Source organism: Perognathus longimembris, chromosome 13 (assembly GCF_023159225.1).
Source record: "Perognathus longimembris pacificus isolate PPM17 chromosome 13, ASM2315922v1, whole genome shotgun sequence".
In the NCBI taxonomy this organism is placed as follows: Eukaryota; Metazoa; Chordata; class Mammalia; order Rodentia; family Heteromyidae; genus Perognathus; species Perognathus longimembris.
Window position 1 is genome coordinate 37312324 of NC_063173.1, and position 26775 is coordinate 37339098.

Consider the following 26775-nt stretch of genomic DNA (forward strand, 5'->3'; position numbering starts at 1 on the left):
ACGAGTGGTGACGAGGTCGGTTTCGCGCGGGGCTCGTCAGCATTCCGGCCGCGACACTGAGCTTCCAGAAGATCCAGACCCTCCCGGGCTCTCCACACCCAGCCCTTCGCTGATACCCTTCACATACTCATTTGTGCTGCTTATTTCAGTAGTTGCATTCAGGAATTTAACAGTGCACCCAACGATGCCTCCTGGCACGTAGGTGCTATCAGACGTCGACACGTGGTTGGATTAAAAGTAAGCATACTAGACGGTCGCTGGTGGCTCACGCCTGTAATCCTTGCTATTTCGGAGGCTGAGATGTGAGAATCGCCATTCGAAGCAGGCCCAGGCAGACGAATCTGAGAGAGTCATCTCCAATTAAGCCCTTTTCAATCTGAAGTTGAGCTGTAGCTCAAGTGGTAAAGCACTAGCCTTGAGCAAAAGAAGTTCAGGGAAAGCACCCAGGCCCTGAGTTCAACCTCCAGGACTGACACACACATACACAAAAAGAGCATGTTTCCTTTCACCTTCTTTCATGTATCTCTCAAGTTCGTATGGATCTCAGACCTTAAAAATCTGAGTTAATCTGTGTGTAGTCCTTCATCTTCCATTGATGGTTATCTAGTATGTCTCCTAGGATTCCCACACCAAGTACAACAGAAAGCAGTCCCAAATATTGATCTCTTAATTTTTTGTTGATTTATTCTTTTTAAGTTGTATAAAGGGGTCTCAATTCCACAAGTAAGATTATGAGTACCATTCATCTTGATGGATTTCACCCCTTCCATAGTTCTCCCCTATCCTTCCCCATCTCACCCTCCTTTGAGCTACTTAGATTTGGTTGATTTTTGTGGGTTCTTTCTGCAGCTAGCCACCTAGGCCTACAAATGAGGTATTTATCAAAGGTGAAGAAACTCAAGCTTTGGAGTCACATAATCTTAAGTGTGAATACTGTCTCTGTCACTTTTCTGCCTTAGGATACTTGAATTCTTCATACTATTTGCCCCTGATAGGGAGGTGTTGATTGTAATAAGTCTATGTATAATTAAGGTTTAGATAATGATCTTTAGAGTGCAGTAGGCACTGGAGTTTCTAAGTAGCATAACTTAGCTTTTTATTTTATTTATTTATTTATTTTGGCCAGTCCTGGGGCTAGTGCTCAGGGCCTGAGCACTATCCCTGGCTTTTTGCTCAAGGCTAGCACTCTGCCACTTGAGCCACAGCGCCACTTCTGGCCATTTTCTGTATATGTGGTGCTGGGGAATCAAACCCAGGGCTTCATGTATACAAAGCAAGCACTCTTGCCACTAGGCCATAGTCCCAGCCCCCATAACCTATCATTTTTACAACATAATATTATGAGTATTTTGGGGTTTTGGTAGGGTTTGTGTGTGTGTGTATAAGTGTGTGTGCGTGCACGCTTGTGTGTAATTGGAACAAACTTTTTTGGTGGGGGAAGACACTACTGGAGATTGAACCCAGGGCCTTCTACATGCTGGGCAAGTGTTCTATCACTGGGCTGTGCTGCAAATCAATATAATAACTTTTAAGGTCTATTTGCACAAAGGCTTCATTATTTTTCTCTCTCAAGGAAATATTTCATCATAGAAATAACAAGTTCTTCCCTCAGATTTTATTAGTAAAATAAGAATTTTAAATAAAGCTAAAAGGCAAATGATCCACCGGTTGCAATGGCTCACATTTGTAATTCCAGCTACTTAGGAGACAGAATCAGGAGGATCATGATCCAAGCCCAGTTTGGGCAAAATGTTAGGGAGACCCCATCTCAACATGTGAATGGTGGTATATGTCAATAATCCTAGTAGTGTGAGAGGTGTAGGTAGGAGGAGGATGATCAGAGTATATCCTGGACAGAAATGTACAATCCTATCTAAAAAATAACTAAAGCAAAAAATTGCTGGGAGGGATGACTCAAGTCGTAGAGCACCTTTTTAGCGAGTGCAAGACCCTGAGTTCAGAACTTAGTACCACACTTTCCCCACCAAAAAGAAATGATAAAGAATTAATCACACCACTCAAATATATCTTGTTCTGGTGTCATTTACCTTGCCATAGTAGCCTCTTATAAACAATTATATTCATAGCTTTATTTTCTTTTGTTGTTGTATTGTGAATGGAACCCATAGCCTTGGTATGCAAGGCAACACCCCAACACTTGAACTGTGCTCCCACACCCTTTTAGATCCATATTGGTAGTTTGGGAAAATGCTCTGGAAATATGGAATATTATTATATATTCTGTCTCTTGGTAGTACTGAGATTTGAACTCAGGGTTTTGCTTGCTTGGCTGGTGCTCTACCATGTGAGCCACAACTACAGCCCAGCTTTTCGCTGGTTACTTTGGAGATGGACTTTTCTGCCCAGATAGTTTAGAACTATATTCCTCAGATTTTAGCCTTCTAAGTAGGATTACAGGCATGGGCCCCCACTACCCTACTATTCTACCTTACTCAACATTTATGTTCTGATTTTTCTTACACTCCTTGACAGAGTTACATATTGTACTTCTTTGCCAACTTCCCATGTTTAGACAACATATTCTTCACCACCTAAACCTGTTACCTGATTTCAAACTGGCTGATGTTGCTGGGTTCTGTTGTTCACACTTGCATAACTATTTGGCAGGCAGAGATTGGGAAGATCATGGTTTGAAATCAGCCCAGGCAAACAGTTCAGAAGACTCCATCACAAATCAATAAGCTGGATGCAGTGGCTTGTCCCACGTATGCTGAAAGCATAAATAGGGGGATTGGGAACTGGGCTGGCCGGGCATAAGTGCAAAATGTATCTCAACCAGAAAGGACTGGGGCACATTTATATGGTAGGGTATCTAACAAGCTGAGGCCGTGAATTGAAACCTCAGTACCACTAAAAACAAAGGGGCTGATGTCTTCCCTATGAAGCTGTGTGAGGACTAAAATGATAGTTATAAATGTGCCCAGCACATTCTCTGGTCCCATAAGAGGCAGCCACCTAGTTCTGCTTCCCCAGAATCAGCATTTCTGTAGATACCTTTCTGTTCTTTCTCTTTTAGTGACTTTCACCATGCACCGGAAGAAGGTGGATAACCGGATCCGGATTCTTATTGAGAATGGGGTAGCTGAGCGGCAAAGGTCTCTCTTTGTTGTAGTTGGGGATCGAGGAAAAGATCAGGTAAGACTCCATAAATATTTCCTGAATTATATTGTGCCTGTCCTGAAAGTCAGCATGTTATCTCAAACCACTGGAGGTTCAGCATAAAATGACCTTAAGATCCCTTAGGCTTGTTAGGTGCCTTGTGGGAGTCTTTCTTCATTTCTTGAATGTGAGTAATACCCTGTACTTAGATTTATTAGAAGACAGGTTAATACTGTTTATTCACTTTGTGACCATACTTGGGCTTGAACTCAGGGCATGAGCTTTTTCAGTGAAGCCTTTTCAGTGAAGGCTGTTGCTCTACCACTTGTGTCACAGTTTTTCTTCTGGCTTTTTGGTGGTTAGTTGGAGATCAGAGTTTCATAGATTTTCTTGCCTGGGCTGTTTTTGAACTGTAGTCTTTAGATCTCAACCTCTAGAGTAGCTAGGATTATAGGTGTGAGCTAACAGTGCCTGGCTAAACAAATAATTTTTGAAGCCCAGTGTTCATCTTAGTTTCTATATTTGTCAAGTGAGGTCTTGGGGGTCTGGCAGTCACTGTAGATTCTTTGGTCTTGTGTTTCTGTGATACTTTTCTTTGGCAGGTGGTGATTCTCCATCACATGTTGTCTAAAGCAACTGTGAAGGCTAGGCCATCAGTGCTGTGGTGTTACAAGAAAGAGCTGGGATTTAGCAGGTAAGCATGGCCCATGGGTATTCTATCCAACTTATAGTTTCCTATTTTATAGTTAAATTCCAACTGGTTGGGAGATGTTAGCCATGGTTCCTGGCAAGTTTCCTTTGTTAACTGGCTCAGTAATTGTTTTTAATTTCTTTTGTTTTAGTGCTGGCACTAGGGCTTGAATTCAGGGCTCTGTTCTCTCACTTGCCTTCTACTACTTGCACCACACTTGTACTTCTGGATTTTTGCTGGCTAATTGGAAATAAAGAGGCTCAAGGACTTTTCTACCTGGGCTTACTTAGAACCAGGATCCTCAGATTTCAGCCTCCCGAGTAGTTAGGATTACAGCACCCAGCTCAGAATTATTTTAATTAAAGAAATTTGAGTTGGGCACAGTGGCTCACACATTTAATCCCCACCAATTAGGAGGCAGAAATTGAGTGATCATGATTTGTGAGACTCTATTTCAATTAGATGGGCACAGTAGCACATCCATGTTATTCCAGCTATGGGGAAGCATAGTGGAGGATATGGAGCTGCACACATCTGTCATCCTCACAACCTGTGGGAGACTCACTAGTCAAGCTGGTCCCAAGTGTAAAATGAGACCCAGCCTTGAAGATAACCTGCACAAGCTGGGCACTGGTGTCCCATGTTGTAATCCTGGCTGCACAAAAGGACTCCAGGCATGACTAAAATGGCAGAGTACCTGGTTCTACCAAAGCATGAGGCTTTCCCTATCAAAAAGCAAATTGTACTTAAAAGAAACCAGATTTTAAATAATCTGGCCTTAAAGAAAAATTACAGTCAGGTGCTGGTGGCTCACGCCTATAATCTTAGCTACTCAGGGCTGAGATCTAAGGAGCCTGGTTCAAAGCCAGCCCGGGAAGGAAAGTCCATGAGACTTCTTCATTTATCTCCCCCTCTTCAAACAGCAACAACAAACAAAAAAAACTAGCATTGAGTAAAAAAGGTTAGTGACAATGGATGCCCAGACCCTGAGTTCAAGCCCCAGGACTAGCACACATACACACAAAGTAACAAAAGTCTGATTGTAAGAATGTGAAAGGTGGAGAAAATAGAATGTACTTATAATCTTACCATGTAGGCATTGGTATCAGCTGCGTATCACTTGTTTAAAACCAACTGATAGCCACCTAGTGGCTCCCACCCGTTATCCTAGCTATTCAGGAAACAGATCTGAGAGGGTCAGGGCTCAAAGCCAGACAGGACAGGAAAGTCTGTGAGACTCTTATCTCCAATTAACCACCAGAAAACTGGGAGTGGCACTGTGGTTCAAAGTGGTAGAGAGCTATCCTTGAGTGAAAAAGCTCAGGGACAGTGTTCAGGCCCTGGGTTCAAGCTCCATGACCAACCCAATACAAAGCAAAACAAACCATCTGATATTTTGTCATATATACTCTTTTCTATTTAGAATGTAGACATTTTAAGTTGGTATTTGGGGTGCCAAGGTTTGAATCCAGGACCATGTACTTGCCAAGCATGTGCTCTATCTCTGAGCTGTACCCTTAGTCCAAAGTGTTTCTAGTATAGACTGAGAAGGCCTGATGTATGTCTTAGAATTTTGATTGCTTCTGACTTTTCCTTTGGTATAAATGTGCCTACAATTTCCTGGGCAGATTTGCCTTTCAAACTTAACCTCATATAGCTTTACTCTTAAAAATCTGTCTCTTGTTCCTCTCCTACTCATACCTGTCATTCTTCCTTGTAAGTCATGAACATAATGCTTAAGTTAGAAGGAAGAATGGAAGTTCCTTCACCCAGTTGCCTTGTTTAGAGGAAGTGGAAGCTATAGCAGGAAGGGCCTTTCTGCCAGCTATTATGTTAGAGAGCTGTGGTAGAATTCTGATCAGCTACAAGCCACCATTGTAGAGCTGATTCTCTCCTTAAAGGACAGGTAAATGGCATGTGGAAGTTTCAGAGAGGTCCAGCTTCTATTCCATTCCCATACCTTTTATTAGTATTGTCTTAGGTAAGATCTGCCTTTGAGGGCAGGATCCAGAGCAAGGAAATAGATACAGTCAGTCATCTTGGAAACATGAATGTAGAAAGCTGCCAGTTCTACTTTTTCCCAGGCTCTTTGGATAACAGCATAGTGTAGTTAAGCACTGACTTGATACTAAGGCAGTGAGGCTTCCATTGTTTGGTTTCAGGATCTGACTTTAGCTGATTGCTCCCATTAACCATCTTTTAAGATGAAAAAACTGTTCAAGGTCATAGTAAAATAGCGGAGTAGTTCACACAAAGACTTAGCAGCATCTCTCCCCACAGCCCATCTTAAGTACTCCCTGCCACTGTAAGCTTCTGACTAGCTCTAGTTCTCAAGGTCTGAAAGGAGGACTGTTGAGCCTGTTCCCTCTCCTACTTCTCTCACTGCTGGCTAACTGGCTCTTATGGGTTGGTCTGTTGCAGTCACCGGAAGAAGAGAATGAGACAGCTGCAGAAGAAAATAAAGAATGGGACCTTGAACATAAAGCAAGATGACCCCTTTGAACTCTTTGTAGCGGCCACAAACATTCGCTACTGCTACTACAACGAGACCCACAAGATCTTGGGCAATACATTTGGCATGTGTGTCCTGCAGGTGAGACTGGGCAGCAGGTGAGAATGGGTACTGTAAGAAGGGAAGATTCACATGGAACCTACCCCTTGTCCCAGACAGGTGCACACCACCACCAGGCATTCTTAGTCGAAGCATCAGCTTCTTTTGCCTGTAATAGAAAAAGAGCTGAGAGATGTGCCATCGCACGTGGTTCTGGGCAACCAGAGTAGGTGGAGCAAGCACTGGGAGTGTGGACTGACCCTAGGTCACATGTCCCTCAGCTGAGCTCAGCAGACCCTGGCATCCACTTGCATCTTCTTCTGAGCACCTGAGGAGACAAGTCCACCATCTCGTTCTAGCCCTTAAAGTCTTCCTACTTTTTCCTGAGTACAGCTTAGTGAATTTCTCCACTGATATGTATTCTTCTGCCAGGCAAATTAATAGACCAGTTTTGTCCATTTTCTTTATTTTCACTTCTGATAGTCTTTGTCATTGGGTTTTTCATCCTTGTGACTCCTTCCATACCCAAAAGATGGAGTTTATGCATGCATAAATTTACATATTTTTATGTATTTATTACATACACGGATTATGTAAATTATAAAACGTTTCACAAAATGAAAATTAAGAAATGAGGCAAATCAGTAATAGTGGGTTGTGGTGTGTATTGTGGTTTACATCTCACACTGGAGGCCACAGAAGCATTTTGTTGCAATCTCTCAGCTTTTCAGACCCAGTTGCTGAAGTGATGGCTCCTTTAGGAAATAGCTCCCCCATGTGGTACAGTTGAGCTTTGTCTACTGGTTAAATCTAGTAAGAGAAAATGAGTATAAGGTGTTTTTTGCAATTTGAGTGTTACTGAAGTTTAAAGACTTGCTTTAAAATACTGTTTAATAGAGATTGTTAGGAATAATTTTTTTTGTTTTGTTTTGTTTTGTTTTTGCCAGTCCTGGGGCTTGAACTCAGGGCCAGAGCACTGTTCCTGGCTTCTTTTTACTCAAGGCTAGCATTCTACCACTTGAGCCACAACACCATTTCTGGATTTTTCTATATATGTGGTGCTGAGGAATCAGCCCAGGGCTTCATGTATACAAGGCGAGCACTTTACCACTAGGCCATATTCCCAGCCTAGAAATGTTTTTTTGTCATGAAAGTCTCCCTGTATCCTGGGGCTGAGCTCTCTCCTGTTGTGCTCCTAAGTCAAGTATATGAGTGTATATATGTGTTTCCTGGTAAAGGGTAGGAGGGATGGCCTTGGGTTTGAACTCTGACTGTCTATTCCTTAACACCTTGATTAAGTACCGCTAGGGATGCTGTTTGCATAGCAAGTCCTTTATAAGGTCTCTTTTCCTAGGATTTTGAAGCTTTAACTCCAAATTTGTTGGCCAGAACTGTTGAAACAGTAGAAGGTGGTGGGCTGGTGGTTATCCTCCTGCGAACCATGAACTCACTCAAGCAGTTGTACACAATGACAATGGTAAGGTCTAGTTTTTCTACTTCATCCTAGGTGGTCCAAATTGATCTAGTTTTGCCATAGCTTATTCTCTTTCTCCCTTTCCTTATCTCTCTGAGCTGCTTCCTGTCACTCCCACTCCCTCCATGACTTGCCACTTCAGAATGCTCAGTGTATCGTGCCTCAAGGCCTTTGCACTTGCTTTTTCTCTGGAATGTTTCACACTTATAACTGCACAACTTGCATCCTCATGGCATTCATTGCTAATATCTCTCAGAATTGTGATCTTTCTTTACAGTCAGTTTAGAATTGACAGGTCAACCTCTTACTCATTAGTCTGCTTCATATTTTCTTCAAAGCATCTGACAGGAAGTAGAGCTATAGCTTAAGTGGTAGAGCACTTAGCCTTCAGCTAAGGGATAGTTCCCAGGCCCTGAGTTCAAGAGTTAGTACCAGCACAGAAAACATACAGATAACAACAACAACAACAAAAAAATCCCCCACAAAGACAGTACCTACTTACATGTTTGCTTGCTTTGTTTCTGCCTTGTCCTAGTCTCTGAACTTCCTGGGAACAGAGATTGAATCTTCCTTGCTGGTGTGTCCCCAGATCCTAGAAGCATGCAGTAAGCCCTCATTAGAGATGTATGGATGACTGAATAACTTTGTGCCCATATCAGTTTGTTTTCTTCTTTCTCTCTCTGAGCCAGCATAAACTCAGAGGCCTTTCCTCACAAAACTCCTCTTTTACCCAGAGCTCTTGCCCACAGGCATATTAACCAGTGAACAGCCACTAGGGCTGGTGCATCAGTGGGGATGCCCATTTCACTTATGTGGTGATCCAGTTCAGCACTGCAGATTGGATGATGGGTTTTGTCTGCAGCAGGATTGATGATATCCTGGGCCAGAGGTCATGTTTGGACCCTGGGCCTCAGTGCTTCTGGGTGGCTTTGTGGATGTTGACTTTACTGTCTTGCTTTTCTAGGATGTGCATTCCAGGTATAGGACGGAGGCCCATCAGGATGTGGTAGGAAGGTTCAATGAGAGGTAAGTCTGTCATAGGACATTTCTCAGTTCTTGTAGTTTTGGGGAAGCCAGAGTGGGAGAAATTGTTTTATTTTGGACCCAACTGAAAGCTATGCCTGTGTGTGCAGGGAGCTGGGGCAGGATTCCAGTACAGCCCCGGCCACATCTATGAGTTCATAAATGAAAAGGGGTGGGAACTTGGGCCAGAACACTTGGATTGTCTTACTGTGGCTCAGATTAGCACGGCAGACTTAGCCAAGGCCTGTTTTCTCTGTTGCAAAGCTTCCATTCAGCAGTGAAGGGGTTTTTACCTCCATTACTGTTTTCCCAAGTGCATTCCCAGGATCTTAATCTTTTTTCTTAAATTCCTCATTACTCTTCTAGTTTTCCCTCTCTGACTTCTTCTCATCCCCTTTTTCTTGCTAAATAGTCTCCCTTCTACTTTCATGTCTTTTTAAAATCTAGGTTCTACATGTGATACCTATGAGAGAAAACATAGAATTTTTTTCTTTTTAAGACAAGCACTTGAGCCCTTTCCTTGCCCTTTTCACTTTAGATATTTCGCAGATAAGTTCTTGGTTTTGTCAGGGCCAGCTTCAGACCATAATCTTTTCACTTTCACGTCTTGGGTAGCTGGGATGACACAGGTGTGAACCACTATTCCAGGATTTTTGTTGTTGTTAGTTGTAGGGTTTGAACTCAGGGCTGGGACGCTATCCTTGAACTCTTTTGCTCAAGGTGAGTGTTCTACCACTTTGAGCCACAGCTCCACTTCTGGTTTGCTGGTGGTTATTTGGAGATAAGAGTCTCACAGACTTTCTTTCCTGCCCAGTTTGGCTTTGTTTTGTTTTGTTTTTTGCCAGTCCTGGGGCTTGGACTCAGGGCCTGAGCACTCTCCCTGGCTTCTTTTTGCTCAAGGCTAGCACTCTACCACTTGAGCCACAGCACCACTTCCAGCTTTTTCTATATATGTGGTGCTGATGAATTGAACCCAGGGCTTCATGTATACAAGGTGAGCACTTTACCACTAGGCCATATTCCCAGCCCCAGGTTGGCTTTGAACTGCAATCCTCAGATCTCAGTCTTATGAGTGGTTCGGATTACATGCACTGGCTTATTTTTTTTTAAGATGGAGTCTTGCTGACTCTTTTTTTAAAACCCATACTGGCTTCAAACTCCCTTTTGCTTTTTATGTGAATTGATATTTGCACTTGAATTGGACTTATTTTAACATGATGATTTCTAGCTCCATTCATTTTCCTGTAAATGATGTAGTTTTGATCTTTGTGGTTGGATAAAACTTCAGTGTGTATGTGTGTGTGTGTGTGTGCGCGCGCGCGTGTGTGTGTGTGTGTGATGTTTTCTTTACCCCACTCATTGTGGATGGGATCTAGGCTGATGCATAACTTGGCTGTTGAGAATACTAGTTCTTAAGAGAGACCTCAGGACAAAAGCATTTCCTGGCAGCAGGTATCTGGGAAATGGTGGCAGTTTTTCCTTTAGGAAGAGTCACTTTAGCCTCTTGTGGCCTCTGAAATGTCTTGGCAACAGCTAGAACCTGTTGGATTGTCTCACATTATTACACCAGAGAGAGCCTACTAGTTTGTCTGTACAATACTTCAAAACACTGGCCTAGATCAGTGGTTTTTACCTGGAGCATTTTTGCCCCAGGGATATTTGACAGCATTGGGGACATTTTGAAGCCATGATTTCAAATGGAGAAGGGATACACAGAAGCCAGGCATTTCTCAGGAAAAGCCTCAGTGCCAAGCACAGGGTCCACACTAAGGAATTGTCTAGTCCAGAATGTTAGCAGTGCTGAGGGTTAGAAATCCTGTCTGATTTTCACAGCCTGGGACTCTGTGGCTCAGTAGACCAGGAGGGTAGGAGGAGCAGCTGTGAGCCACTGCCCAGAGCGCAGGCCTGTGGAAGAGGAGGTGAGGCTTTCATGCAGCGTTAAAGATGTTTGAATTGTATAGCTATTGTTTTTCTTTAGTCAAGAAATGAGTTGTATCTCTTCAAGGGGCTTTCTTCTCCACTTTTTTCTTTCTTTCTTTTATTTTATTTTTTATTTATTTATTTTTTTTGGTCAGTCCTAGGCCGTGAACTCAGTGCCTGAGCACTGTCCCTGGCTTCTTTTTTGCTCAAGGCTAGCACTCTGCCACTTGAGCCACAGTGCCCCCTCTGGCCATTTTCTGTATATGTGGTGCTGGGGAATTGAACCCAGGGCCTCATGTATACGAGACAAGCACTCTTGCCACTAGGCCATCTTCCCAGCCCCTTTTTCTTTCTTTTTTAAAAAAACACAATTATCTTTTAATTTTATTTGCCAGTCCTGGAGCGTGGACTCAGGGCCTGAGCACTTGGCTTCTTTTTTTTTTTTTTTTTTGACCAGTCCTGGGGCTTGGACTCAGGGCCTGAGCACTGTCCCTGGCTTCTTTTTGCTCAAGGCTAGCACTTTGCTACTTGAGCCACAGCGCCACTTCTGGCCGTTTTCTGTATATGTGGTGCTGGGGAATTGAACCCAGGGCCTCATGTATAAGAGGCAAGCACTCTTGCTACTAGGCCATATCCCCAGCCCCTGTCCCTGGCTTCTTTTTGCTCAAGGCTAGCACTCTACCACTTGAGCCACAGTGCCACTTCTGGCTTTTTATATATGTGGTGCTGAGGAATCGAACCCAGGGCTTGATGTATACAAGGCAAGAACTCTTGCCACTAGGCGATATTCCCAGCCCTTCACTTCTTTCTTTGACCTTTGTCTTCCTGTGACAGAAGCCACACTGGGATATGTGTTTGTTTCCCTGTGTGACTGGTGACCACATTGGCCTGGGTTTGGAGTTGGCACCACTTTTTTTGCTGGAGCAAGCGTGAAAGGCCAAACCACTCAGGAGACATGGCAGCTGTGCACATGGATTGTGGGGGATCTGGGGTTTTCTTGATTGCCATAGAGGTATGTTCAGGTGATTTGCAGGCAGGGCTTGGAATCATCTCACTGCGCTTCATCCGGGTTCTGGCTTTCTTGGAGATGCAGGATTGAATTATTTTCTTGGAGAAAAAACTACTCTTACATATGCCTGTGTACATTGCCTGCCTGTCCAGCATTTTGCTACATTGGTTTTTCTCCTCAGGTTTATTCTGTCTCTGGCATCTTGTAAGAAGTGTCTGGTCATTGATGATCAGCTCAACATCCTGCCCATCTCCTCCCACATGGCCAGCATTGAGGCCCTACCTCCACAGGCTTCGGTGAGTCTGCATCAGGGAAACAGGGATGGGGGCAGGCATGACTCCCAAGGAGACTGCCTATCACCATGGTAATCCTGCTCTCTCTCCTCTCTGGTAGGATGAGAATCTCAGCCCTTCTGCTCTGGAGCTGCGAGAGTTGACAGAGAGCTTACAGGACACGCAGCCTGTGGGTGTGTTGGTGGACTGCTGTAAGACCCTAGACCAGGTTTGTGCAGGTTCAGAGCTTGCCCACCTAGTGTCAGCAACCCAAGGGTAAGACCTAGCATTCAGGGAGCAATAGGAGTCATGACAAGTCACCTACTCCCCAGAAGGGTCCTGTCTCTTCTACTCAAGCATTCTTTGCAACAGCAGAGCTGTTCAGTGTGTCTGGGTTCACAAAGGAAGCCAGTTTAGGGGGCACTGGGGATCAGGAGAGATTATATTTAAAGAACCTTTCTCTCCATGCCTTTTTTACAAGAGAGTGATAGTTTTATGTACTCTAATTTTATTTAAGTTTTGTTTTTCCTTCTGACCTCTTGAGAGAGGAGAGCTTCAGGTCCTTTGTGCTTGTCCCCATTCCAGCGTGAACCCGGAGCTGTGCTGAGCAAACTAGTCTGCTTAAGTCTGCTCACTTACTAATTAGATTTTGTCCTTATTATTTTAGAATGCATATTTAGTTTAGTTAGATTTAATCAGCATTTATAACTTTCCTAAAGTAAAACAAGAGAGTAAAGTACAGCATTCAGCAAAGGCCAAATTAAGACAAATAATGCCTGGCTTTCTGCAATTTCTCCCTTCCTGTCATCCAGTCTATCCATTGTACCTGTGCATTTTCAATATCTTAGTGTTGTTGCTTCAGCAAGTGCGAAGTACGTGGTCTTCCCAGTCTTAACAGTCCTGTGCCCAGTTTAGATCTCAGTGAGAGATCTGTGCCTATCCCTAGCTTTTAGGCTCCAGGCGGTCCTTTAGGCCACTAGGATTGGCTGTAAACAAGGGACACCTGCTTCATGGACTTGGCTTTCTATGAGAGGAGACATACTGTGTGGGGGAGACTAGCAAATCACATTGGAGGAAGAGAAGATTAGCCAAGAGGGTTTGAGCATGCTAGAATGAGGATGGGTGCTATAGTTCTAGGTATAGTGGTCAGGCTGGCTTAATGTAGAAGGTGCTAGTTGAGCACGGTTTTGAAGGAGGGCTGGTGCTCAGGCAGTATTGGCAAGTAAGTGCTCAGGTCTAGGGCAGAGGTGCAACTCAGATACTCCAGAACCAGCAAGGAGGCTGATGGGTTAAGCAGTTTGAGGGAGAGAAGGAAGATGATGGGGGTCCTCACAGGCCACTGGAAGTGCTGGTGAGCTTACTAGGTGAGAGGTAGGGGCAGTGGAAGGTTTTGGGGTAGTTTCTTCTCAGCAGTGTTCTTAGAGAGCATCCTTAGAGGATCCTCTGGCTGATGAGCTGCATCTGCCTGTGGAAGGTGCTGCTTGAGGCAGGAAGAACCGTTCAGTGGCTGCTGTCATAGAGGAGACAGGGCAGGAGGGCTGTGAGCAGAGGAGGATTGTGGTAAATGGTAGACACTGTGCTTTGTAGATAATCACCAACAGAATTTGCTGATGGATCAGAAATGGGTCAGAAAATTGAGTTGTTTTTGGTACAGACAATTGGACAAGCTAACTGTCCACTGGGGACAGGTGGGGAAGACTGGAAACAGAGGTTTGGGGAAACCATTAGGCATCAGTTTGAAGTTTAAGCTCTGTGTTGTGCTTGTGAAGCTGCACACTGAGAGTGGTGTGTGTTGTGGAGAGAGGTCTCCAGTGGGGCTCAGAGCATTTCTTGGGTATTTATGGCCTTGACACCAAGGTGACCTAGGGAATCAGAAGTGTGGAAGTGTAGTAGGTGCTGAGCCATGCTTAATGGTCCTCTGGTTTACCCTTGTCATTAGCCTCTCTCCACAGGAATGGTCGTAAGGGCCTGAAACCTGCCTTTCTCAGATCTCCAATAATACATTTATCTCTATACAGGCCAAAGCTGTCTTAAAATTCATTGAGGGGATCTCAGAGAAGACCTTGAGGAGTACAGTTGCTCTCACCGCTGCCCGAGGACGGGGAAAGTCTGCAGCCCTGGGATTGGCTATTGCTGGGGCAGTGGCGTTTGGGTAAGGGAGTCCACTTCGCATCTTTAGGAGCTCGGATCTGAGGGGTGCTGTGTCTGGCTTGAATCAGGACAGGGGAAGAACTCTTGTCTTTGGTTCCTTATCCGGGCTAGTCCACTGAGATTTTTCTGGGTCTTGGGTTCTGCCTGGTAACAGAACCACTGCTTTGTACCCCTGGACCACTCAGGTGCACAGACCTCTGCATAAGGCTTCTGTAGTCAGTCATTGTTTAAGTCTGATAAACAAAACAGCAAAGAAATGAGGGAAAGGGATTTTAAAACTCTTAGATGAGAATGTTTATGACCAGCTTTGCTGTGTTTGTTGCTGGGACTGAGACTTGAGCTTAGGGCCTGGCTTCTGTTCCTGAGCTTTTTAACTTACTACTTTTGCCACACCTTCACTTTTTGGTGGTTAATTTGAGATAAGAGTTTCATGGACTTTCCTGCCTGTGCCAGCTACAAACTGCTAATCCTCAGACCTCAGCCTTCTGATTAGCTAGGATTACAGGTGTGGGCCGTCAGTCCCAGTCCCTGGCGGCAATTTACTGTCTTAAATGCATTTTAAGATTTGGTAAGATTAATATGTTTTTATTGTTTTGAGCAGAAGGACATCCTCTGGTCTGGAGCTGTTTTTATTTTCTTCCCCCAGAGTGTCCTCCCTGCTTCCCTGTTGTTGTCTTTAGTTATCAGTCATGTGACAAAAGCAACAGTTTCTTGTTTTTAATTTTCTTTAAATGTCGTTGTCTTCTTCATTTGTTAATCCTCTCTCTCTTTTGTTCTGCAGGTACTCCAATATTTTTGTTACCTCCCCAAGTCCTGATAACCTGCACACTCTGTTTGAATTTGTATTCAAAGGCTTTGATGCTCTGCAGTATCAGGTAGGGAATTATGACCTGAACTTTTGATTTGGTACTGGGTTTAAATCTGGGTGGCCTTTGGAACGTTTGCTTACTTTCTTAATACTAACTTTATACTTAATACTAATTTTAAAGCTTGCTCTTGGTTTGGCTTTTCCCCATCAGGAGCATCTGGATTATGAGATCATACAGTCTCTAAACCCTGAGTTCAGTAAAGCAGTGATCAGAGTGAATGTGTTCCGGGAACACAGGCAGACCATCCAGGTGAGTCTCATCGCCAGCCAGCCTGCTGTGTGTTTTGCTGTGTTCTCCACAGGCATCACTGGTACTGAGAGCCTACTTGTCCTTTAGGCAGTGATGGTGGTTTGTGAAACCCCTGTTCTAGATTTTCTAAAGAAAACATCAATGCAAACTGATGCATGTATGTACTCCAATTGCAAAGTTGTAGTTTGTCCCTTGAATGGGGAATGAGTGGGGCTGGATCTGATGTCACTTCTAACTTTGCTTAGTTACTACAGGGCTTGAAATGGCACATCTGAAGTTAGAACAATAACATCACCATTTAAAAGAAAGAACTTTGCAAAATATCTCTGAATCTTTGTGATTTTGTCAGTGGCCTATTTTTCTTTTAAACAGCATTTTCCCTGAAAGCTCCATAAATCTTCAACACTCTGTAAGCCTGAATGTCTGCCCTTATCCAGAGGCGTCAGTGGTGTTAAACCCAGTCTGTAGGAGGCATCATGTGATGGGCTCACTGTAGGGAGAGACACTAGCAGATTCTTGCTAGTGGGTTCATGGATTATTTCTAGATTTGGGGTAGGGTGGGAAGTGAGCTAGGTGAATCTGGCAGTTTATGTCGTTGAACTTTATGCCATGGATGTGCCTGTTGAGGAGGCATACCTTTGATCAGTACTAATCCTTGAGGGTTTTTTCCTTTCTAGAGTCTTTTCATTTTTACCTATTTCTTCCCACTATTGCCTGATTTCTCAGCTGAGAGCAAGAAGACTATATTGGTGTGAGCTAGAAATGGGTGGGGTAGGGCTCTGGAAACACAGAACCTCTTAAGACTCAGGAAAATGCCCAAACCAAAGAAGGTTGGCTCACCCCCTCTGCTTCCTTGAATCTAATCAGATGCCCTCTTGTGTTACTGGAGTCTTGTCTCCAGACTAGATAAAAGCATAGTTGGTGATTTGGCTTTCCAAGACTCCATTTATGATCCTCTAAGACCTCTTTCTTTTGGCTGGAGATTGAGAAAATGATTAGATGAAAGTTGGCTGCACTGTCCCTGGGGGCTGCTTTTTTTGCTTTTATGAGGTGCTTGTTTAGTTTCTGTCCTTAAGAACCAAATGTTAGGATCATGATGAGGATTCTCTAATATTCTTCCTCAACTCCTCCTGCCTCCTCCCAAAAGCAAAATGTACATGGGCAGCAGAGTATGGTGGTTCATGCCTATAACTCCAGCTATGAGAAAGGTGTAGGTAGGAGGATCAACCAAGGCTGGCTTTTGACAATAAGCTCAAGATCCTGTGTAAACTATAAAGCAATAAAAGGGTTGGAGGTATGATTCAAGTGTACAGTGCTTGCCTAGTAGGCTAGAGGCACTGAGTTCAAACCCCAGAACTGTTATAATTCATGAGAACTAGGATTACAGGTGTGTACTATCATGCCCACCTATAAGTTTTTGTCTGTCTGTATGTTGAATGGTAGCTTCTTGTATTTAGTGTTTTATTACTAGCACAGCCAAATTATATTTGATTGTGTTAATTGGCTATTCAGGTTTCCTCTCCTGTAAAATACTTCTTTGTGGACTTTTTAAAAAGGCCCTTGTGAAACGGAAAGGGTGGGAATTCCTTACTGGGGCAGGGGGTTGGTCATATCAGGGCAGGGAGCACAGCACCCAGCAAGAGAATAAGGCTGGGAGGAAAAGGAAAAGCATCTCCTGGCTATCACTGTGCAAGATGCTTTTGCATAATGATTTTTATGATTTTTATTAAGTCAACAGAAGGCAGACATTCCTCACCTGGGAGGTTCATGACTTGTCCAAGGTCACAAAGTGACTGAACTGATGGATCCTATGTGTATGACTCCAGGTCCATTCCATTGTTGACCTGCACAGAAAATGTAGAAAGGACAAAAGGGAAGGGAGAAGGCAGAGGGCGCACTTCAATGTAGCTTTAGGTAGCCCTACTTACAATATAAATATGCCTTCCCTGCAGTATATACATCCTGCAGATTCAGTGAAACTAGGCCAGGCTGAGCTTGTTGTGATTGATGAAGCTGCCGCCATCCCGCTCCCCCTGGTGAAGAGCCTGCTCGGGCCCTACCTCGTCTTCATGGCATCCACCATTAATGGGTAAGATACCTTGTGTGGAGTCATTATGCTTCTTTTTGATGCCAGTCCTGCAGCTTGAACTCAGGGCCTGGATGCTGCCCCTGAACTTCTGTACTCAAGACTAGTGCTCTACCACTTGAGCCACAGCTCCATTTCTTGCTTTTTGGTGGTTAGAAATAAGAGGACTTTCCTGCCCAGACTGGCTTCAAACAGAGATCCTCAAATCTTAATCTCCTGGCTACAGAAAGATTGAGTTCCTTGCCCTTGGTAGCTCTGAGCTGGAAGCTCAGGTGAGCAAGGCTGTCCTCTGGAAGCAGTAGCTGGCTGTCCCTTCCTGGAAAGTAGAATTGAAAACTTTATTCCTGACTGCTTTGTCTTTCTCCTAGCTACGAGGGCACTGGCCGGTCACTGTCCCTCAAGTTAATTCAGCAGCTCCGTCAGCAGAGTGCCCAGAGCCAAGTCAGCACCACCGCAGAGAACAAGACCACAACTACTGCCAGATTGGCCTCAGGTACCTTTGGGACCCTGGCCAGGCTTCCCCCAGGGACCTGATGAGCAGCACTGAGCCTTTCTCCAACCGGCAGAAAGGTTGGATCTCTGGAGGCAAAGGAACTTTCCTCTGAGGCAAAGCAGTCGGGTGATGGGAGCTTGACTTGGGTCACTAGGTGGCTGGCCTGAGTTCATCCCTGTTCCATGGCATGGGTTGTACTGGCTAAGTGAGATCCTTGTGGGATCGGTTAGTAACAGGCTAACTTGAATGTCCACCAAAGTCAGTTTGTTTAAATTTATGAGCTGTTTGTATCAAGGCACTCTGTGCCAAAGATGAAGTGAAATCATTCTTCCTTGCTCTATTAGATGGTGCATGCTCAATAATTGTTTTTTGTTTGCTTTTGTGCCAGTCCTAGGGCTTGAATTCAGAGCTGGGGGACTGTCCCTGAGATTTTTTTTCTCAAAGCTAGCTCTCTACCATGTAAGCCATAGCTTCACTCCCAGCCTTTTGGGGGTTAATTAACCACCAAAGAAAAGAGTCTCACAGACTTTCCTGCCCAGGCTGGCCTCAAACTGTGATCTCAGCATCCTGAGTGAGTAGCTAGGATTAAGGGTGTGAGCCACCGGCACCTGGCTCACTTATTGTTTGTAATCACCTGTGTGACTTTGGAACAGCACGCACGTTGCATGAGGTGTCCCTCCAGGAGTCCATTCGATATGCCCCTGGGGACGCAGTGGAGAAGTGGCTGAACGACCTGCTGTGCCTGGATTGCCTCAACATTACTCGGATCATCTCAGGCTGCCCCTTGCCTGAAGCCTGTGAGCTGTATCCTCTGGGTCTCATTGGCTTTGAGAAGGGGAGGGGGTGCTGGGAATATGTCCTAGTGGCAAGAGTGCTTGCCTCATATACATGGAGCCCTGGGTGGGTTTCATTCCTCAGCACCACATATATAGAAAAAGCCAGAAGAGGTGCTGTGGCTCAAGTGGCATAGTGCTGCCTTGAGCAAAGAGAAGCCAGGGACAGTGCTCAGGCCCTAAGTCCAAGCGCCAGGACTGGCAAAAAAAAAAAAAAAAAAAAATAGGGGGGAGGGGGAGTGCAGGAATTAAAAGGTTTGGGGCAGGATTATGGCACATGCCTTTAGTCCTAGTCCTGACTCTGGAGGCTGAGGCAAGAGGATTAGTTTTGAGCCTGTGAGTCCAGGGCCAGCCCAGGTAACATAATATGATCATCTTTGAAAATAAGATATAGTTGGAACACTTTGTTTTATTTGTGATTGTCCCTCTCCAGTCTTATTTTCTTTTCTTTTTTTTTTTGCTAGTCCTGGGCCACTCTGCCACTTGAGCCACAGCGCCACTTCTGGCCATTTTCTATATACGTGGTGCTGGGGAATCGAACCTAGGGCTTCATGTATGGGAGGCAAGCTCTCTTGCCACTAGGCCATATCCCCAGCCCCTCCAGTCTTATTTTCTGCTGGGATATCCGGCTCATCTCCCCAGCCTGTGGGGATCCATACTTTTTCCTGTATGTCCTGTTTGGAGTTCTCGTTTGTTTGTTTTGGTTGCTTAACTCCAGACCAGCTACTACGTTAATAGAGATACACTCTTTTGCTACCACAAAGCCTCTGAAGTTTTCCTGCAGCGGCTTATGGCCCTCTACGTGGCTTCTCACTACAAGGTAACTACAGCTAGCCTTCTGCTGATCTTGAGCAGGGAATGGCTGAAGCTCTGTGGGCAGTTCTCCTACTTGTCTGTCCATACTTTTTATTCCATAGATAGATCAAGTGACCTTTCTGTTGGGACTTAAGTGTCTTGATGCTGGCAAGGTCTGGTGATCTTGCTGGGAAAGGAGGGAGACTGCATTTACCTTTATTGAATTCCTGTGTGTAGCTCCATGAGTGGGAGCTGGAGGGGGTGAAAATTGCCCATTTCAGAGCCTCCTAAACTGGTAGGCTGAGATGCCTTCGTATTTGTAATCCAGGGTAGCTGTTTGTCCTGAGACCAGCTTTATGCTATTGAGCTATTTTGGGGAGGTATGAATCTGAGCACTTAGTAGTGTTTGAAGCTCTTAAATTACTAAAGGCAAGGGAAAAAATATTTTCTGAGTACCTAGCATTTTCACGAATAGCCGTTAATGGAAGACTGAAGAGTTGGTTTTGGACCTGGTGGCAGCTTTTCCTGAAATAGCAACCCTTTATCTGGAGGAAGTTCACTTCCCAGCTGTGAACTGAGTAGTGCTAAATAATTTCTTCTGGCCCCAGAGGCCAGGAAGTTCACTTCCCAGCTGTGAACTGAGTAGTGCTAAATAATTTCTTCTGGCCCCAGAGGCCAGTAGGTGTTAGAGGTTCAGTCCTACTGGGGCTGTGGTGTCTCAGGCTCACCTCAGTGTTGGTATGGTGCTTTGCAAGGGGCTTCAGCACCTCACTTGGCTTTGGGGGAAAGGCAGTAGTGCAATCACCCAGTGAGTCTGAGTCAGATCTCTTAAGGGAAGGACAAGAGCTGGGGTGCTTCTGCTGACCCGTGTTTATGCCCTTCAGAACTCGCCCAATGATCTCCAGATGCTTTCAGATGCACCTGCTCACCACCTCTTCTGCCTTCTGCCTCCTGTGCCTCCTACTCAGAATGCCCTGCCTGAAGTGCTTGCAGTTGTCCAGGTAAAGTATGCCACCCTTGTGACATTGATTTGGGGAACTCTTGGGCATCTGTGCCACTGGAGAAGCTGTTGAGTCCTGTCCAGGGGCCAGGACTGGGTCTGTCAAGGTGGATTATTAGGATGTATTGGAGGAAACCATCACTCTTTGAAATTTAGCAGCACTGTTGATGGGTGGGCAAATTCAGAATTCCTTTAAACAGTGACTGATATTTGTGAAATTAAAGGCTACAGCCTTTAAGAAAAGTTTATTTCTTTTTTTTTGGCCAGTCCTGGGCCTTGGACTCCGGGCCTGAGCACTGTCCCTGGCTTCTTCCCACTCAAGGCTAGCACTCTGCCACTTGAGCCACAGCGCCGCTTCTGGCCGTTTTCTGTATATGTGGTGCTGGGGAATCGAACCTAGGGCCTCGTGTATCCGAGGCAGGCACTCTTGCCACTAGGCTATATCCCCAGCCCAAGAAAAGTTTAACAGAAAAGAGAAAGAGAGAAAAGTTTAACAGCTGGCATCACTTATCTCATTTTTCATATATTTACTAATCTGCTTTTCTCTTAAGCAGTATGCACATTTTTCATAAATCTGTGTAAATTTTTTAAAGCTGCAATGTGTTTGAGTATACTATGTTATACTATAATTTGTCATATCTTCCTGTTAAACTGGAGTTATTCTGATTTGCACAGAGCTGGCTGCATGAGCATCTTCTGCACACACAATTAGTATCCATAACAAATATGGTTGCCCTCTTTAAATGTGGTTTTTGCTCTTACTGCCAGGTAGATACCAGTTTTTGCCTTGTAAGTTACGAGGGGTGTGACAAAAGTAGCTTGTATTAGAAGTGGGCTAGCGAGTGTCAGGGTTGAACTTGGGTGGAATCAGCCAGATTTATCAGAGAAACAACTGAAAATAGATGTTTGGAATCCAGAATCAGGCTGTGTCCTCCCGGTCCTGGTTCCCCTCAGGTGTGCCTTGAAGGGGAGATTTCTCGCCAGTCCATCCTGAATAGCCTGTCTCGAGGCAAGAAGGCTTCTGGAGACCTGATTCCGTGGACAGTGTCCGAACAGGTGAAGATGACCTGATTATCACATCTGAGTGAGCAAAGGTGGCACTTTGGAGGATGTGTTACTAATCTACTGGTTTGTCTCTCCCACACAGTTCCAAGATCCAGACTTTGGTGGTCTTTCTGGTGGCAGAGTTGTTCGCATTGCTGTTCACCCGGATTATCAAGGGGTAACATGTCTATGATAGGCATAATTAACTGAATACGAAGCTTGATAATAAATAAAGTTCTAGACCCTTTTCTGCTCTGGAGAGTTTAGCCAAGGCTTAGAGTGGGCAGGTGGGCAGGATTATGATTTACTCGCTTTTCCTTTGTGAGAACAAGGGACTTGTTGAACAGCTTGGCTTTCTGTAATTGCCTTCTGTCACTTGGAAAGCCCCATTTGAGGCATCAGCTGTAGAAACTTGCCTTTCTGGCAGTGGCACAGACTTGCTGATTTGGGAACCAGAAAGCACAGACAGCCATCTTTAGCCTCAGTCTGCCCGAGGCTTTTCTTGATGGGTTAGACCAATTTAATATTAGGGTCCTACTGTGTTTGAATCTCATCCATGACAGCATTGAGGAGCTTCATTGGAGTTCTTTGTCAGGTGCAGCATGGCTAGGAGTGAATGCTCTCGAAGCTGTCTTAGACAAACTGGGAATGCCTCTCTCTTTCTTCTGCCTCTTTTTCTGTTTGCTCCAAGATGGGCTATGGTAGCCGAGCTCTGCAGCTGTTGCAGATGTACTATGAAGGCAGATTTCCTTGTCTGGAGGACAAGGTCCTTGAGACATCACGAGAAATCCATACCGTGAGCAGTGAGGTGAGTGTGCTTTGGCAAAATGTCTGTCCTGGGTCTGGGGAGGATCGAGCTCAGGGGTTTTATCATGGACCACATTTGAGGTGAGATTTCAGCTTCCTCTGGAAACCTGTTAAGAATGAGTATTTGTGAACTCTGTCCATACCTGCTGAATCAGAAGTGGGGCGGGTCCTGCCGTGTATGGTTCACTCCATGCTCCTGGGGTGACTGGTGCCTGGAAGGTGTGAGAGGACTGGCTCTGCGGTGTCCTCCTTAGTACAAAACCAGGCTGAGGAAGCCCTGCCTTCCCTGCATAAGGATGAACAGTGCTCGTGTCCGAAGGCTTTTCATGCTTGCTGGCTAATCTTCACAGTGTGCCTATGTTAGAGCTGGGGCCAGGGAGGCCTCATGTTTGTCACTTTTCAAGGTCACAATTGACAGAACCCAGACTTCATGCTAGATCTTCAAAACCCTACTTTTGTCCCTCCATAAATTTATGAGTTATTGCCAAACGCTCTTTCCTTTCCTGCATTCTAGGTTCAGAGCAGTATAATTCCATAGATGGCTAGCTGTTTGAATGATCGCTTGACTCATTGTAGTTCTGTTAAAAAAAAAAAAACACAGGAACAGACCATGAAACCTCTCTTGGTTTTTGTTTGGTTATTTGTTTTGTTAAAACAACCATTTTCATTTTTATTTATTTAATTTTTGGTACTGGGGATTGAATCCAGGATATTGTCCTTGCTAGGCAATCACTTTGCCATCCAGCTACTTCCCAGTCGTCGCCACCCCCCCACACCCCCATGGATTTTGTTGTGTGCTGTGATAGGGGGTGTGAGGATGTCTTATGGCATTCTCTCCCTGCTGAGCGGATGGTGTTTCTGCTTCTCCCCAGGCTGTCAGCTTGCTGGAAGAGGTCATCACTCCCCGGAAGGACCTGCCTCCCCTACTCCTCAAACTGAATGAGAGGCCTGCAGAGCACCTGGATTACCTGGGTGTTTCCTATGGTTTGACACCCAGGCTCCTCAAGTAAGTGTCTATCCTGCTTCCTAGAGTGACCCCCTAGAAGTTGTGTGGGCTGTGTTTCCCTTTGTAGCCAGACTCCCTGACTTGACTCCCTGCTCTTTCTCACCATTGTCTCCTTATCTCTCACTGCTCCCCAAGAGATATATACGTGGTTACCTATCTTTGTCTTTTCAGATTTTGGAAACGAGCTGGATTTGTTCCTGTCTACTTGAGGCAGACCCCGGTGAGTGAGACATTGGGGAGGGGCAGGGTTAGGATCATGCCTGTAGTTGGTCCAGGTCTGTGCATGTGCAGGACCCTGGTACTTCCTGCTGCTGTGTCCAGAGGCGTCCTGTACCTCTATAGCAGATTACTGTGGCAGACATGTGAGAGCCATCCTTCAGTGGTAACCCCACTTTGACAACCCCATGCATCTGGCAAGCTTGGTGCTTCTTGGTATGTGTGCTTTGTTACAAAGTGCAGAGGTACATGTGGACTTGCTTTTCAGGTTGTAGACTCCTGTAGGCTGGAGGGCTCCCTTAGTTGGTAAAAACCAAACAAAACTGTATTTTGAAGGAAGGCACTTGAGCAGATGTAAACTACAAGTCAGTTTCTGAAGGAGAGAATAAATATGTGGCTCTGATGGAGGAAAGTGAGAATGACTGTGTGTTCACTTAAAATACCTTGAGTACCTCCAGAGGATCAGGCAGTAAGATAAGCCAGGAAGCTTCTCTTCTGATGGGTAGAAATAGTTTGAAAAACAAAAAAACACACAGGCTGTCTTCAGAGCTGTGTGCTATGAGAAAACCCAACTGCAGATTAGTAAGGTTGGCCTTCTGAGGGGCTGACCTTCAAAGTTGGGGACTTTAGGGAGTTTGTCATCATATTCATGCTAGAGAGTACTCATGAGGCTTTTTGGTGTGCTTTGTTCACTGTTGAGTCCCTGGTACTTGGAGTTAGCATGTGCTGTGCAGCAGGTTTTCAGTGAATGGAGACATACTTGCAAGCTACTGAGGGTAGAAGAGGGTGAGTCCCTGGGCTCTCTCACATGTAGAATGTGGAGAAAAACAGAATGGGAGACTGAGGAAAAACAGCCCGGTCTGCAGTATAATGTCAGAAGTCAGGGTTGAAAGGTGAGTGCTTGTGGATCAAGCATGTGATCCTAGTTACTCAGGAGGCTGAAATACCAAAGGTGGTAGTTTGAGACCAGCTTGGGCAGGAAAAGTTGGGTTGGAGGTGTGGCTCAAGTAGTAGAGTGCTAGCTAAGCAAGCAAGCCAAGCAAAAACTCAAAGGCCTAATTTTGAATTTAGGTACCAAGCGCCGCCCCCCCCCCCCAAAAAAAAAATCAAGATTAAAAAGTATTTCAAGAAGGGGAATCAGTTACTGTTCAGTCAGTTACTGAATTTGCCAAAACTGATGGTCTGAATGTGCTGAAACTTTCTACTTTCTGATTGGGGATGGTGGGAAGTGAGGAAATAGAATTCAAATAGACTTTCTTTCCTGAAGTGAAAGGGAACAACCAAGATAGCTGGAAGGAGATGGTCATGAAGGAAGACTTCAGGTGATAGATTCTCAAAATTTGTTTGCTGCAGAGATTGTGCAAGTGCTACAGGGGTCAGGGCTGGCTGCAAGAATGCAGGCCTTGACAAGGCCAGGCTTAGGAGGAGGGGTGACCACCTCATGCCTTCCAGCCAGAGAGAAGGTGAAGAGTAGCACAGAGGCAACAGATAATGTCCTCCTATTGCTTCTGTTTTCTCAGTTGAGCAGAAGCCAGCAGCTTGGCGGCCGGAGGAGGTATGATTTTTGGAGAGAGCAAACCCAGTTCCCAAGGGTGATGACAAGCACCCTCTTGAGAGCTTAGCCGGACTGCTAGTCCAGATGTGATGGCACAGGCCTGTAATCCCAACCCTCTGGAAGCGGAGGTAGAGGGGTCATGCATGCAGGACCAGCCTGGGCTCAAAGGTACATGGCTAGTAATAGACATCATCTCAAAAACAAAAACTAGGGATGGAGGATGTATTTTCTTAGTAAGAGCACTTGTGTAGCAGGCCCATGCCCTAAGTTTGGTCTCCAATGTGGCAAAATTAAAATAAGGTAATAAAAAAAACGAAAGGGGGACTGGTGAAAATTTGAGTGTTTAGCTACTTGTGTGCTATCAAGGTGCAGCAGTGGGCCGGTGTTAGTGTGCTTGGTCAAGAGGTAAATTTAGCTGTTGAGTGTGAGGATGCAGACTGGTGAGCCTTGTAGATTGCTCTGTCCTGTGGTCTCCAGCTGAGTGTTGTTCATACTGTGACTTGTTGTGGGCATTATGTTCCATGAGTGGTCTACAGTGGAAAACCATGATGTATTAAACTGCAGGACTGGATTGTTCAACAAAACAAAACAACAAAAAAAAAGTTGCTATTTTAGCCCCTGAACAAAGAGTCTCTTTGTGTACGCTGGCTGTCAGCTTAGAACTCTGGGTGTGGCTGTGGAGTTTGTCATATAAGATACCGGATGGCGTTAAAGCATTCATGACCCTGAGTTCACAGTCTACCTCAAAGGAACACATGACTGCTTTGTGTGGGTCTGGAGTAAAAGTTTGAGATAGATTCTGCCTTGTCTGCTCCATTGCCATGGCAACTTGTAGGAAGTTGCCTTCCGGAGTGAGTTTTGTAAGCCCAGGCATATAAACTGGGGTGATAAGGAATGTGAGGTGAGAATCCTGCTGTAGGACCCTCTTTTGTGAGCCAGGAAGAAGAGCCTGGGGTACGTTAAGCCCTTCTCTGCATGCCTGCCCTTTGCCACTGATGTGGCTCTTCAAAAAAGAGGGTTCTTGGTGCCAAGTTAGGATGTGTGTTCCCTAGAATGACCTGACGGGGGAACACTCATGCATCATGCTAAAGACGCTGACTGAGGAGCAGGAGCAGGAGCAGGAGCAGGAGCAGGGAGCTTGGCTCGTAGCCTTTTGGAAAGGTGACTTACTGGTGTGGGGAGTGGGAGGGGGCAGGAGGGGACGGGCATTTGAGAGAGAGTGTGAGTGTGTGTACGCATGTGCATGCTCATGTGCATGTGTATATATGTGTGCCTCCACACAGCTAACTGTCTAGTTGTGCCCTGCAGATTTCCGAAGGCGATTCCTGGCCTTGCTGTCCTACCAGTTCAGCACCTTCTCTCCTGCTCTGGCTCTGAACATCATTCAGAACAAGAACGCTGGGAAGCCGGTCCAGCCTGGTGAGCTTCTTGCCTTGGAACTGAGGCCTGGTTCTAAACCTCACTTCTCAACCCCCGGCGCCTCCCCAGGCTCTGCACTACCCAGGCTGTGCCCTAGGCTTACTGCCATCCATGCCATCTTGTATTTATGACTGGACTCTGGGGGTGTGACTGGATGTCAGAGGAATTCACAAGCAGTTAGCTGTTGAAGCT

At 45.2% G+C, this 26775-nt stretch overlaps 1 protein-coding gene across 1 annotated transcript in view; it reads left to right on the forward strand.

The window, feature by feature from the left end:
* Nat10 (N-acetyltransferase 10) overlaps positions 1-26775 on the forward strand; it is a 36021-nt gene that overhangs the window by 429 nt on the left and 8817 nt on the right. The window contains exons 2-23 of the mRNA XM_048360227.1: positions 3038-3156; positions 3723-3814; positions 6233-6404; positions 7717-7839; positions 8801-8862; positions 11970-12084; positions 12182-12289; positions 14079-14212; positions 14993-15086; positions 15231-15329; positions 17282-17418; positions 17784-17908; positions 18562-18712; positions 19465-19561; positions 20421-20537; positions 21491-21592; positions 21684-21758; positions 22272-22388; positions 23260-23393; positions 23565-23613; positions 26217-26325; positions 26473-26583. Coding sequence (XP_048216184.1) covers positions 3049-3156; positions 3723-3814; positions 6233-6404; positions 7717-7839; positions 8801-8862; positions 11970-12084; positions 12182-12289; positions 14079-14212; positions 14993-15086; positions 15231-15329; positions 17282-17418; positions 17784-17908; positions 18562-18712; positions 19465-19561; positions 20421-20537; positions 21491-21592; positions 21684-21758; positions 22272-22388; positions 23260-23393; positions 23565-23613; positions 26217-26325; positions 26473-26583 — 2431 coding nt within the window. The 5' untranslated portion in view covers positions 3038-3048. The remainder of the gene's footprint in view (positions 1-3037; positions 3157-3722; positions 3815-6232; positions 6405-7716; positions 7840-8800; positions 8863-11969; positions 12085-12181; positions 12290-14078; positions 14213-14992; positions 15087-15230; positions 15330-17281; positions 17419-17783; positions 17909-18561; positions 18713-19464; positions 19562-20420; positions 20538-21490; positions 21593-21683; positions 21759-22271; positions 22389-23259; positions 23394-23564; positions 23614-26216; positions 26326-26472; positions 26584-26775) is intronic.